We start from the raw sequence: 14,356 nt of genomic DNA on the forward strand, positions 1-14,356 counted from the left end.
ATAAAAAAACAAAATTTGCTTGACCCTTTGATCGATATGTATGAATTCCAGATTCCCAACACATCTGAGGGATGCGTAAACCCTTGCGCAAAAAACATCAGAAATAACTTGCGACCACTTGCGTAGGAAAATCAAGACTAGCCTATGAACGAGATCGCAGGCTCGACCCTTGAACATGACCCACAGAACACATGCATGATTAAACTTGAGGATAACATTAGTCAATTAACAGACCACCTCGCAAGTTAAGGAAGTAACAAGGTCATCTTCAAGAACCTTGCTCGGCTCACTCAGGAGTGCGGGTGTGTTGAAATTGATCTAGGGTTAAGAAAAGATTTAACGCTTCTAGCAAGCGACGTAATTTTTTTTCTTTTAAACAAGTAAAACGATTTTACTAACCTAGACAAAGAGCAAGCACGTGTTATTATTAAAACTATCTAAAAGCGATTACAAGTTTACTAACCTTTATGAAGCTTGATCGTTGAGAAGCTTGTGGAGGTTGAATCGCTCGTCTCCCCACGCATCTCGTCTTTCTTCGTTCATCGGGAACTCGAGTAACCACGAAAGTTTCTCTCACATAAATCACTCGAGGTAAGAAGGAATAAGTGTATGGGCACTTTTAAACACGACGAATCAAGAACAAGTCTTAGAGTCGAAGAGCTAAAAAAAAATGCTAGGTCAAATGTGGACCTAGTGCCAAAACAAAAACGAAAAGGGAAGAGAGAGAAAGAGAGAAAGGGCGGCCACAAGGTGTAGAGAGAGAAGCTCTCAATCTCTAAATTGTGTGGGATGAGAAAAAATGAGAATGAGGGCTCTATTTATTGGAGAAGGATTACCTTCAAAAAAGTAGTTTCCTCTTCTATAGAATATCACATATTCATGAGCAAATATTGCCCCTCTTCCTCTTATGTCACACGGCCAAGAAGAGCTTCTAGAAACCCTTGGATTTGTATCCTCTTTTGTTTTCTCATTAGTTGGCCGCCCATCTCCTTTCCATGTAGAGGAAATTTGTTTCCTCTTTTTCTTTTGGCAAGTATCTTCATACATCAATGCATAAAATTTGGTCTGTCTTCCTTGGGTTTGGACGTGCAAGGCTTCTAGAAGGGGTTTCTAGATTTTTCTTCATTTGTTCATGACAACATAAGAAAAGCCCATTAAGAATTTTCAAGTAAAATTCCATGAAATGAAATTAATCCTCAAGGCCCAAATAACTTGTTATGACCGAGTGGTTTAATTGCTTGTCATCATATGACAATGTCAAAAAACTTATTTATTGACATTCATTTCAACACATGTCCAAAAAGACAAAAATACCCTTTAGACAATTTTCGTAAAACTTGTCTAGTTCTTGTTTTGACTTAGCTTCTAGTTTAACTATTCGTACTCGAAATGACTTGTGAGAGTGACCTCATGGATCCAAATGAACAAAGCTTGAGCTAACATATTTGGACTCAAAAGTTCACAAACTTTTTCCAAGTTTAGCTTAATGTCAACTGAGTCCACTAAAGAGTTGACACTGAGAATCTCTCGGTTCAAATGAATTTATTTTCTCCTCAAGAATTCAACTTAATTGTGATGAGTGGATCCACTGAATGTTATCTATGTTTAACCTTCATGAATATCATAAGCAAGATGAGATTTACAAAATTACCATTTTACCCTTCTAGCTGTTATTTCCTCAACTCCTTTGTCGCTTGTGACTAAGTTAGAAACAATGTATTGACGAGGAGCTAACAAGTCACATTGATTCATCCAAAAGAGTCATGACTCAATTTGGACACTGGCCAGTTCATTTATTCACATTCCAAGGAACAAAGCATGAGGTGATACACATTGCATTTCAGCAATCTCGTACATGAATTCAAAATATCTATGAGATCTTCACAAAGTTACTCATGACATCTTCATAACTTAGTACTTCATCAGTAGGTCATGTTCATAATCACATAGTGAATTCGAACTCTGACTTTCTTAAATGAGAATACGTAAGCTATGAAATGACATGTCTCATTTCAAGATTGACGTAAGCATGATGCAATTCATACGTAGTGACTTCGAGACATAAGAGGTTAAATGGTTTGTTCTTATTCTATCTCTAGAAGTGCGCTAGTCAATTCAGTACCTACTGAAGATACCTAGAAGAACTATAGAGTCTCCAACTCTCTATGCCCCATAACCAGACATCATAAACTCTCTTAACAATCGTACTGAGATCAATAGTCCTTTGATCCTTAGATTGCAAACATATTGTTTTAAGCAAACCATGAAGAGTTTGTTCGTGCAAATCTACATATGTCTCTTCATATGTTGTTAGGTTTGTTTAAGGACTAAAGACTATAGTTTATCATAAAGCTTCAAACAGACAAGGAAGAATGAATGAACATTTCAACTTTTATTAATGATTCAGCAGTTACAAGCAAGAGTCTTCGTGAGACTTTATTACATCAAATGTACATAAGTAAAGACTACTACTTTTTTTTGGGCACCATTGACAACAGGATGGACCAAACCTGTACCGCCACAAATGATGATGAAGCACAAAGAGGTAACTCTTGACAGCAAGGTGGAGATCGAGAGCGATTCTATCACTACACATAGGACTTGAGGCAACACCTCAACACCCACTGGAGGAGCTTGGAAAACCTGCTTCACCCGAGAAATGAAACCATGGGAGTTGAGGCCGAACTCTGCTGGACCAACGTCCTTCCACACCAATACGGGTCAATTGATCATGCCTTCATTGAAAGAGGGCAAGGCGCTTAGCTCGCCCTGGCAAGTGCCCCTGTGATGTATAGGTATTTGGTAAGCATGTTTCACAAATTCATAAACGAGGCTCAGAATCTTGTAGTAACCCAGGCCATGACTCGAGAGGTCCGTAATATTATGGAGCAAACTGCTTCTCCATTTACGGCTATCATCCTCACAGAAGAGTTCTCAATCGACTTTTACCTCGCAGATCTCTAGCACTACAAAGGAAAAACTGACCTTATTTATCACATCCAACAATATTACATATGGATGTGAAGAGGCATTGGCCGGCCATCTTGTTTCAGACATTTAGCCTCACGCTTGACAGGCCAGCCTTCATATGACTTGGAAACCTGAGGCCTGGGACAATGAACTCGTTCGAGGTGCTGGAGTGATCCTTCCTCACTTGCTTCAGCGGCTCCCACGATATGATGCTTGGAAAGACTCATTTGCAATCCCTCAAACAGGAAAAGGAGAGTCTCTCCACTAATACTTTACTAGTGCGGAATAGAAGAGTACATGAACAATCGCTAATCTTTAACGTAAACAATAATTATCATGATACTCAAAATCATTCAACAAAAACATATCTATTATTGGGCAAACTTTATCAACACAATATCATAAGAGGATTTTGAATTACATACCGTTCGGCTCAACTACAAATCCTCCACGCTCCTAGCTTTTGGATCTCGTTGCTTCTTGTGTCAGGGCTCCATGGATCTTTAGATCTCGGCTCCTCCTTGCTCTTTTGATCTTTGGATCTACAAGCTGTCGGACTCCTCGGCGGCTCCTTTCTATTTGGATCTTCGGATTTCCAAGCTCTTCGACTCCTCGGCGACTCCTTGCTCTTTGGATCTTCGGATTTCCAAGCTCCCGGATTCCTCGGTTGCTCATCGGTTGATCGATACCACAATCTTCCAAGATATGATCTCCGGAATGAAAGAGACCAATGTGTGGGCCAACCTTTTTCTCACTAGTTACTGCAACAATTTGTCGGAATCATTCTTTCTTTCTTTGGGAGATGGTATGAGCGAATTTTTTAACTCGAGAAGAGAGGAAAAGACGTCCAAGACCAGAGGGAAGAGGACTGCCGAAATTCCAAGAGTGGAATAGGCTGAATGGGCAATTTCTGCACTACCCCAAGCCCCCTATTTATAGTTTTCTAGCTTACCCAAAATAGAATATATACTTACTTGATTTCCATTGATCTTATCCTAATTAATGTGAGAGATTTATTCTATAAATAGAATAAATCAAATATCTTCAAGATATTTTAATAAATCAAATATCCAGTTCATTTCTGATATTTATATACTTGTCACGTTATAATATATTAATCAGGTAAATGATTAATATGGATTCTCAATAAATAATATCATTAGTATACTATTTATTATTTATTTATCACAATAAGAGATACTATTCTATAAATAGGATAGTAGAGAACATCTCCATGATACTCTCAATAAATAACATAATTAATATATTATTTACTTCATAATATGATATACTTGTCCATAAAAGGAAAAATAGAGAATATCTTCATGATACTCACATAAATAATTACTAAATTAAATATTCACTAAATAAGATCATATTTAATATATAATATCACTATTTGAGAAAAGCCCAAATACACTTGGGCTTTGATTAAACAAATCCAAGGCCTATATACCTATAAGTACACGCCTACCACAAACTCTATTTGGTCTTTTGGGCTGATTTAAATTGCTCTTTTACAAGTCCATTTAAATCTAAGTGAATTTCAAAGTTTTTAAAACAATTAATACCTTATTCGTCAAATACTTTAATACAAATGCGAAAGAAACTGCAACGAAGTTGCATTAGTGAGAGTGTAATAAATTATTTAGCTATTACGATCATCTCTAATAATCTTATTAGAGCCACCTTTGGGACTATGGACATAGTAACTGAAGCTCCTACGAATCCGAACAAAATAGACAAATCTTTGTTTTCTCTTATTCATTCGATTCGTCAATCTCGGTGTCACTCCACAAGATGAGCTGAGAGTGCATTCTTCATGTTACAACAATTATATTTTGCTCGATGTATATGAGCGTCCATTGTATAGTAAATACACGAGCTCAATCCTCTAGATTCAACTCGTATCGAGCAAGGTCAATTACTCTATTATACCATTCTTGATACATATGAGCTCTAAGTATCATTGCTTCCCCAGCGAAAATATTATTTCGTACGTACTTACTATGAAAGCGGGTGCAATTAATCGGTTCTAGAATCAACCATTAGGTGAGTGAACATTAACCTTTTTTCTGGAAGGCTTGATTCCATATATGTGAATCACTTTACGCTTTGATCATATTCCGAATTCCAAAGACATAAGTATTTAAGCATCTTCAAGTAGCCATTTACGGATGAGTCAAAGAGCCCAGCAATAAAACAAGTCCATGACCACTTCAGGATCTAGATTAAGCCTCACTGTGACCATCATAGTTACTCCAATTAATGTGTCATAACGGTGCTTAAACAACACATTAACAACCAAAGTCTGTCCAGGTCGTACACATACCAAATGTGTAGAATGCTCCCCCAAATGCTCAACATTTCACTTGTGTTTCACATATTTGATTATAGACCAAACTATCCCGGCTGGATCAATCACCGACCATGTTTTAGCTCACCGCCCGAACTTAGATGCCCAGCATGTAATTCAGTTTAATGCGGAGGCTATGAATGATAGTCGTTATTGATTCTAACTATAAAACAACTCACTAACCAATAATGCTAATAAAGTAAACTTCTTATTATATATAGTAATAATTCATGTGTATTTTATTATCTTCAGTGGGCAATATTCCTAACACTTCTCTCCTTTGAGATGCGGATTTGACTCCTTGTGAGCTTTTTTTTACCTAGTTCAAACAAAGAGATGTAGCAAAATAATGAGATGTTCCTCATTTATATGGTGAGGAGCTTGAGAATAATGTGTCAACAAGCTCCAAATCACTTAGAGAGGGTTGATGATAATACATTTGTTATGTCATAGAGTTTGTATGAGTGAATGTATGAGAAAATGATGTGAATAGTGATTTTCCTCCAATTCTAGTGAGAAAAAAAGGGAAATACAACTCTTTTTGTGGTATTTGTAGTGTTTGTGGGTAAAATGTGATGAAAAATGAGGCTGTTTTTGCTATGATGGGAGTTGGAGATGGAGAAATATGGAGAGTTGTGGAGAAAGATAAAGTTGTGTAATGGGTTTTGTGGTGTTCTTGTATGGAATGTGGAGCGAGATGGGTTTTTTCGTGGTAATCAGTATAAGATAGGGAGAAATATGGTAAAATATGGAGTTTTTGTGGTGATGGGAGAAGGATAAGGATATAGTGTTCTTGAAGTGATGGGAGAATGATATGGTGTTCTTGAGGTGATGGGAGAAGAAAATGGTATTCTTGAGGTGATGGGAGAAAAAAAAAATGAGTTTGGAGAGATCGGGTTTTTGGTTCTTTGTGTGTTGTTGATAGAGAAAAATGGATGAGAAGTAGTTTTGGTATCCAAATTCGTCCTCTCTCCTTGGTGTGGTGACATGAAGGGCTTTTATAGAGTTTTTGGGGGTGTTGGGGTGTGTTTGAGTAAGTAGTGGGGTCCACCAGAGGTGTTGGGGCTGGAAACAGGGTTTTATGATCCCTTTATGGTGCGTTTTGGCCATGTAGAGGAAAGAGGCAAGGGAGCCCAACCGACATGTGCATGATCGGCCTGGGTGGGACTGGTGGCAACATTTCTCGGGCCGACAATGTCTTAGCCAGTCTGGGTTAGGGCGGACCGATCTAGATTGAGGTGGCGGTAAGCATTGCTGGGCTGGCAAGGATGTGGCCAGCCTAGACAAAGACATGGACAAGTATTTCGGGATGGCAATGGCATGCCCGACCCAAATGGAGGCATGTGCAAGTGTTTCTGGGCTGACAATGGGGTTAGCTGGCCCAGATTGGGGCAATGTGTGGTTCTCCGGGCTGAAAAAGGGTTGGTCGGCCCGAAATTTTGATGGGGCAAAGCTGTCGGCCAGGAAAAGACTTGATCGGCCCGGGCTATGGCAAAGGCAAGCCTGCTGGGCTGGCAAAAAGGTTGGCCGGCCCGGGTAGTTATGTGGCAAGGTCTTCTAGGCCGGTGTTAAGTTATGGAAAGTGCGTGGCAAGGGTTGCCGGGTCGAGTCAAGGCGTGGCAATGGTTGCCGGACTGAGTCAAGGCGTGGAAAGCGCATCGGGCTAGCTCAAGGCGTGGCAAACGCGGCAGGCTAGGTCAAGGCGTGGCAAGGGAGTGGTAAGGGTTATTGGGCCAAGTCAAGGCGTGGCAAGGGTTTTTGGACCGAGTCAAGGTGTGGAAATCTTGTAGCAATGGTTTCCGGGCCGAGTCAAGGGGTGGCAAGCACGTGACAAGGGTTTCAGGACTAGGTCAAGGTGTGGCAAGCTTGTGACAAGGGTTACTAATGACCTCCTTGATGGGGTTGGCAAGGCTCATTGCCTTGAGACTCGTGTCACGGTCTCGCCCCCATATCCGCGCCGCGTGCCGTTTTCTCTTTTGGAGGGTCATCTTCGGAAAATGTCGCATTAACAGAGACAACTGAAGGGCCAAACCAAGAAGAAACAAAGAAAATAGAAAATCGATTTAATATATGATCCCTAAATACAATTTAAAGGTGTCTTATACAAAAACCGAAATCTTTTATTATTTACTTATCATAACATGCACGATGCGGGATCTCTTTGGCGTATGAACATATTTGCAGATGCTTTCTTCTAATAATAGAGATTTCGTATTACTAGCAGATTTCATCTCCGCATGAGATTGTATTTAACATTTTTTTTTTCACGAGACGTTGACGATTCAACCTAACTCGAAAGAGTGCTTGTTTTCGTCGCGCATCCCTTGTTCAACGGAGATGTCTTCGATGAAAAACTTCTTCGTCGAGGTTTTACCTTCAATTTTGTCACAATCAATCTTAGGGCTTTATTTCTCATTTGCTTTGCCTCCTCGATGTAATTTAGAGTCGGTTAATTTTGTTTGTTTTATGCTCCTTTTCTTTTTAACAATTATTATTAATTCGGCTTGAAATTGTAAGATTACGAGAATGCCCTTATTTTACTCACCAATGAGAAACACTTGCAAAGATAATTGAGTGTGAATGTGAGAAAAATTGATGAAAAGACCAAATTTGTAAAGAGAAATTTCATTTTCTAGACCCAAAAGTTATGGAAATATCTCAATTAGACCCGCTATTTAAAAAATATCCAAAATTGGACTTTTGTACCAATTTTGGATGAAAATACCCTTAATTCAAAATAAACCCTCTCTCCATCTCTTTCATTCTCACTCTCACTTTCTCTCCACACCAAAGAACACCAAATCCGATGAGTTCCAACGCCCACCACACCAAATCCGACCGAAACCACCATAAATCCGACCTCCACCGAAAATACCCTTGATTTGAATGAGATTTGGAGGTCAAGTTTTTTTTTAAATATGGGAATTTCCGATGAAGATCATCGGAATCCATCGGATTCGGTCGTATCCGACCGAATCCGATGGATTCCGATGGTCTTCATCGGAAATTTCCGATGGATTCCGACACGTTCCGACATGTTTGAATTTTTTTTTTAATAATTTAAGATAAATAGAAAGAGTTTTTATTTTTATTTTTTATTTATGAACAAAATATACTAATAAAATATGCTAATAATTAGTTGTTTTTTCTAATTAATGATTAGTTTTTTTTTTTAATTATGAAAAACATAATTAGTTGTTTTTTTTTCTAATTAATGATTAGTTGTTTTTTTTTTATTATGAACAACATTACTAATAATTATTTGTTTTTTGTAATTAGTTTTTTTTTTAATTATGAACAACATACTAATAATTAGTTTTTTTTAATTATGAACAACATAATTAGTTGTTTTTTTTTTCTAATTAATGATTAGTTGTTTTTTTTTATTCACCTCCAAATCCCATTCAAATCAAGGGTATTTTCGGTGGAGGTCGGATTTATGGTGGTTTCGGTCGGATTTGGTGTGGTGGACGTTGGAACTCATCGGATTTGGTGTTTTTTGGTGTGGAGAGAAAGTGAGAGTGAGAATGAAAGAGATGGAGAGAGGGTTTATTTTGAATTAATGGTATTTTGCGTCTAAAATTGGTACAAAAGTTCAATTTTGGATATTTTTTAACTAACGGGTCTAATTGAGATATTTTCATAACTTTTGAGTCTCTTTGTAAAACTTGGACTTAAATGACAAAAAAATAACGATATAAAACGATGAAAGCGAAGTGTTTATTTTCAAATGTCGAAGCGGTAAAAATGTAATTAATTTAAGAAGTTTGTCTCCCTTTGTAATCGAAAACAAAAATTAATATATGGCACGACTCTCAAATCAAGAAGAAAAAATATATCGAAAAAGTGGTAACAGTGTTAGTACGAGCACCGAATCATTCCTCGCTAAATATTTTATCCATATCTTACAGCAAAAATCCAAAAGAACCACCCAAGTTGTGAAAAAAATAAAATAAAATTAAAACTGTTGGATTCCAATGGAATCGCCTCCCCAAACTCTTCTTTCTGCATTTTACTATTTCTCTCTCTTCTCTCTCATCTATTTCCTGGAAAAGAGAAGAGTTTTCCCGGAAAATAACAAAAACAAATAATGTCTGAATCCGAGGACGACGCGGCACCGAAGCACCAAAACCCAGTGGATGTGAGGGAAGTTCTAATGGATTTTGACCTCGAGATGGACAATTCATGGCCATTGGATCAGATCGCCTTCATCTCCAACAACAACCTCATCAACAGCATCAACACCAACAGCCATGGACCTTTGTCTCCGATTCTCTTCTCGGCCGCGGACCAGCCTTGTTCTCCCCTTTGGGCCTTCTGCGACGCGGAGAACGAGGACAAGCTCGCACCACGTGGAGGAACAGGAGGAGGGCACGTCAGCAACTCGGTGGCCGTCGCCGACTCGGCCTCTCGGCTTCTCTCTTCCTGTGAGTTTATGGTTGACTTTTAAATCATTTCGATCCGGTTTCTATTTTTCTGGTTCGAATTTGACTTTTTTTTCTCTCGATCGAAATTGTTAAAAAGTCCGTGTTTTCATTGGGACTTATGTTTGATTAATCAGGAAGTTAATACTCTCTCTATTGGTTTGATTTTTCTGGTGATGGTTTGGCTTGCTGTAAATTTTTTGATGTTTTTTTAGGGGGGGTTTTGCTATTCAGCTATAAGTAGAAATGTTCGTAAGCTGATGGGAATATTTCTTTATACCTTGATAGTCCGGGGATTTAGAACTTTGTGCTACTGGGGTTTGCTGATATACGTTTTTCTGTTGAAATATAACAAGCACAGCTAATTTACAAATGGTGTCGGAACGACCAGCCCAGAATGGGGATAACAAACCAATCTCGGTGGGACGACCGCTAGACAATCCAGACGGGTACTACCTGATAAAAGAGAGGATGACTCAGGCGCTTCGGACTTTCAAGGAATCCACTGACCATTCTATTCTGGCTCAGGTTTGGGCACCGGTCAAGAACGGGTGTCGGTATGTACTTACAACGTACGGGCAGCCCTTTGTTCTTGATCCTGATAGCAACGGGCTCCACCAGTATAGGATGGTGTCTCTTATGTACAAGTTCTCTGTGGATGGCGAGACCAATGAAGTACTCGGGCTTCCTGGTCGTGTTTTCCGACAGAAGTTACCTGAATGGACACCAAATGTGCAGTATTATTCTATAAGAGAATACCCGCGGCTTGATCATGCCCAACATTACAATGTGCGAGGGAGTTTGGCCTTGCCCGTTTTTGAACCTTCTGGACAATACTGTGTTGGAGTGCTCGAGCTTATTATGACGTCGGAAAGGATTAACTATGCGCCGGAGGTCGACAAAGTCTGCAAAGCTCTCGAAGTAAGATTCTCATTTCATCTCCTTTCTTTCCGCGTCTTTGTTTTTCCTGTAGTTGAAATTATGCATTTTTGTTTCTTAATATAATTTTATGTCACGTTCAGGCAGTAAACTTGAGAAGTGCAGAAATTGTAGATCATACAACAACACAGGTTAGTATCTGCTCAAGTGTTGTGTATTTGGTGTTTTCTTTATTAGAAATCAGATGAGCATGTGCTTCATAAGTACGTGCTTTGTTCATTTTCCCCCTCTATTCTCACAGATTGAAAATGCTTGGAAATTCTTATAAACCAGATTTGCAATGAAGGTCGCCACAATGCTTTGACCGAAATTTTGGAGATATTGACAACAGCTTGCGAAACGCATAAATTGCCGATGGCTCAGACGTGGGTCCCGTGCATGCATCGCAACGTGCTGGCTTACGGAGGCGGCATGAAGAAGGTGTGTACTAGCATTGATGGGAGTTGCATGGGACAGGTGTGCATGTCGACGACCGAAGTGGCGTTCTACATTGTAGACGCTCACATGTGGGGCTTTAGAGAGGCTTGTCTTGAGCATCACCTTCAAAAGGGGCAAGGGGTCGCCGGGAGGGCTTTTCTGTCGCGTAATTCCTGCTTTTCTGGAGACATCACTCAGTTTTGCAAGACTGACTACCCATTGGTGCACTACGCACGCATGTTTGGATTACACAGCTGCTTCGCAATTTGCTTGCAGAGCAGTCACACCGGGAACGACAATTACATTTTGGAGTTTTTTCTGCCCCTGAGCATCACGAGTGCTAGTGAACAGAAGTCTCTTCTCGGCTCCCTATTGGCGACAATGAAGAAGCATTTCCGGACTCTCAAAGTTTCTTCTGGGATTGGGTTTGATGGAGAAGGTTATGTCGAGGTGATTAAAGATTCAACCGGGGGACTTGAATCAACTCTTGAACGTATTCCGATGATCCAATCCGTAGAATCACCTTCTGGACCTGTTGTTTCTAACGGAGGAGATGTTTTGCATCGAGATCTATCAAAGCAGCAATTGTGTGGTGATTTTAAGGCCACGAACGGAGGACATGATGCTGCTATTGATGGTGGGAACATGAATAATGTCCCTGTTCTCGAGAATAAAGAGACGAAGAAGCCTTCTGAGAGAAAACGTGGGAAAACTGAAAAGTCGATTAGTCTAGAGGTGCTTCAACAGTACTTTGCTGGGAGCCTCAAAGATGCTGCAAAAAGCCTCGGGGGTATGCTTTTTTCATTATCTGATATCTTTTTTTTTTTTTTTTTTTTTTTTTTTTTTTTCCGCTTCCATAACATGTGCCATTCTAGGGCTGCTAAAGTCTAGCTAATTGAAATTGATCAAGCTCTTTTAATAATAATTCTTTGTTTGCAGTTTGCCCCACGACAATGAAGCGAATTTGTAGGCAACATGGGATCTCTCGCTGGCCGTCCCGCAAAATCAATAAAGTAAACCGCTCCCTCACTAAGCTAAAACGTGTAATTGAATCAGTCCAAGGCGCTGAAGGGGCATTTGGCTTAACTCCTCTCGCAACGAGTCCACTTCCAACTGGCTCTAGGCCTACTTACTCAAATGGAACAGTTCAGCAAAATTCACCAAGTCTTAGTCCTTACGAAACCCCTCTGGAAAGGAAAGAATCGCCAGCCAACTCTTCACCAGGGAGAGAGGGGCACATCGGAATGGACGATCAAATTCAGGGTTGTGGGATCCCAATTCAGAGAGAACTCGTCCATGAAAACGGTGGATTTCTTATGCCCGAGACCAGCAAAGGGTTGAACCACCACCCCAAATCAGGAAGTTGCTCGAGGGAGGCAAGTGCAGGGACCCCGACCTCGCACGGTTCGTGCCAAGGTAGTCCCAATGGAACCGCAATGGCTAAGGATCCCTTATACACTTCCATTCACGAGCAGTGTGTCAAAGCAGACCGCTCTCCCGAGTCAGCGCTCCGACCGCTGGACGAACTGCATTTTTCAGTACCGGACGCTCTTGCGACTGCCGAACCTCAAGATTCATTTGGTGGAATGCTGGTTGAGGACTCCGGGAGCTCGAAGGACTTGAGAAACCTGTGTCCCGCCGCGGATGTAATCTTGGACGACCAACTTCATGAGCAGTATTGTTGGATGAATCCTCCGTGCTCGGATATGGCTCCAAAGCAGACAGCCAATCGTATCCCTCAGATTGCGGCCCATATAAAAGTAAAGCAAGAAATGAAGAGTGTGACCATAAAGGCTACGTATAGAGAAGACATCATAAGGTTTCGGATATCTCTCAGCTGTAACATCGTGGGGCTGAACGATGAAGTAGCGAAAAGGCTTAAACTGGAGACGGGTACTTTTGATATGAAATATATGGATGACGACCAGGAGTGGGTTTTGATAGCCTGCGATGCGGATCTTCAAGAGTGCTTGGACATTTGTAGATCTTCGGGTAGCAACATGATCAGACTCTTGATCCATGACATTGTGCCTAATCTTGGCAGCTCATGCGAGAGCACTGAATGAAGATTATGTGCCTGTATATAGTCGGTTTTTAAATGACAATTTTTTTGTTTTCGGTTTTTTTGGTAGGATACTGGGAAAGTGCAAGTGTATATTCGGTGTTTAGAGTTTGCTTCAACTAGGAATTTTTTTAGCGCAACAAGTGTAGAAATCCCAGTGGTATGTAATATTTTCTCCTCTCAAAGTATTGTCTTATTTTGTATGGCAAAGAAATAAATATTTTTATTTTACTGTTATAATTCGTGTCGGACTTTCTGCTTATTTATTTATTATTTGAATTAAGTCATTGGTCAAAATCAATTAGGACTTTGGAAACAGTCTTCATGACAGCTCTAGGAGCCGATTAGGAAAGTCAGAAAACAGAAAAAGCCTTTGTTTTGCCGAGTTTTGCATCACCAAAAGATGATAGGTTGTGTCGGATCAACAAACCACTCTAGACTCATGTGCGAGAATGACCATATTATGGATTTCAGTATAGATTTTTTTGAAACTTGGAAGGACTCCCGAATTCTTTGGTATGGCTTACATGTAGATCAACCTTGAAGGCCCAATCCTTGAAGAAAATGAGTGGTCGTTTGGGAAAAATAAATAAATAAATAAGCCCCACTTAAACACTCGTACTTCAACATAAGACACAAAATCGTGGACCTCATAGAAAGATCTCTTTAAGAAACAAGATAACCTCTCACGTTGCGACCCAAGTGAGAAACCGTGCGAAGATAAGGCACACAAACTAACTAGTAAAGTAAAGAGTGTTATGCCGTTATTTTTCACAAGTGAAAAAGACACTCCTAATAAAACAACGACAAGCAAACGACTTTTAAGATTGAGCCACAAAACGGTTCTGGAGGCTGAGCCGCAAATGGCTCTGAAGGCATAGCCTCTAACGGCTCTGAGCCCCAAACATTCCCACAAGCGGTTATGAAGGCTGAGTCACAAAATGGCTCTGGAGGCTGAGTCACAAATGGCTCTGAAGGCCGAGCCTCTAACAGCTTTGAGCCCCTAATGTTCCCACAAGCGGCTCAGAAGGCTGAGCCGCAAAACGGCTCTGGAAGTTGAGCCACAAATGGCTCTGAAGGCAAACTCTCTAACGGATCTGAGCCCTAATGTTTCCACAAGTGTGAAACCACAATTTGAGACAACTCAAAGTTCAACTCTCCCTATAAATACCATCCACGATGTAGAAG

General features: G+C 40.2%; 1 protein-coding gene across 1 annotated transcript; it reads left to right on the forward strand.

Annotated features, from left to right (window-relative positions):
* The first annotated feature begins 9,216 nt into the window (after positions 1-9,216).
* LOC149404266 (protein NLP6-like) lies at positions 9,217-13,408 on the forward strand. Its single transcript, XM_089603642.1, has 5 exons — positions 9,217-9,753; positions 10,112-10,671; positions 10,773-10,820; positions 10,963-11,896; positions 12,046-13,408. The coding sequence occupies exons 1-5, from the start codon at positions 9,417-9,419 to the stop codon at positions 13,170-13,172; spliced, it is 3,006 nt and encodes a 1,001-aa protein (XP_089459768.1). The 5' UTR covers positions 9,217-9,416; the 3' UTR covers positions 13,173-13,408.
* The last annotated feature ends 948 nt before the right edge of the window (positions 13,409-14,356 follow it).

This window comes from Urtica dioica, chromosome 2, assembly GCF_054948205.1.
Source record: "Urtica dioica subsp. dioica isolate 48M chromosome 2, U.dioica_male_clone48M_v1_H2, whole genome shotgun sequence".
NCBI classification, from domain to species: domain Eukaryota; kingdom Viridiplantae; phylum Streptophyta; class Magnoliopsida; order Rosales; family Urticaceae; genus Urtica; species Urtica dioica.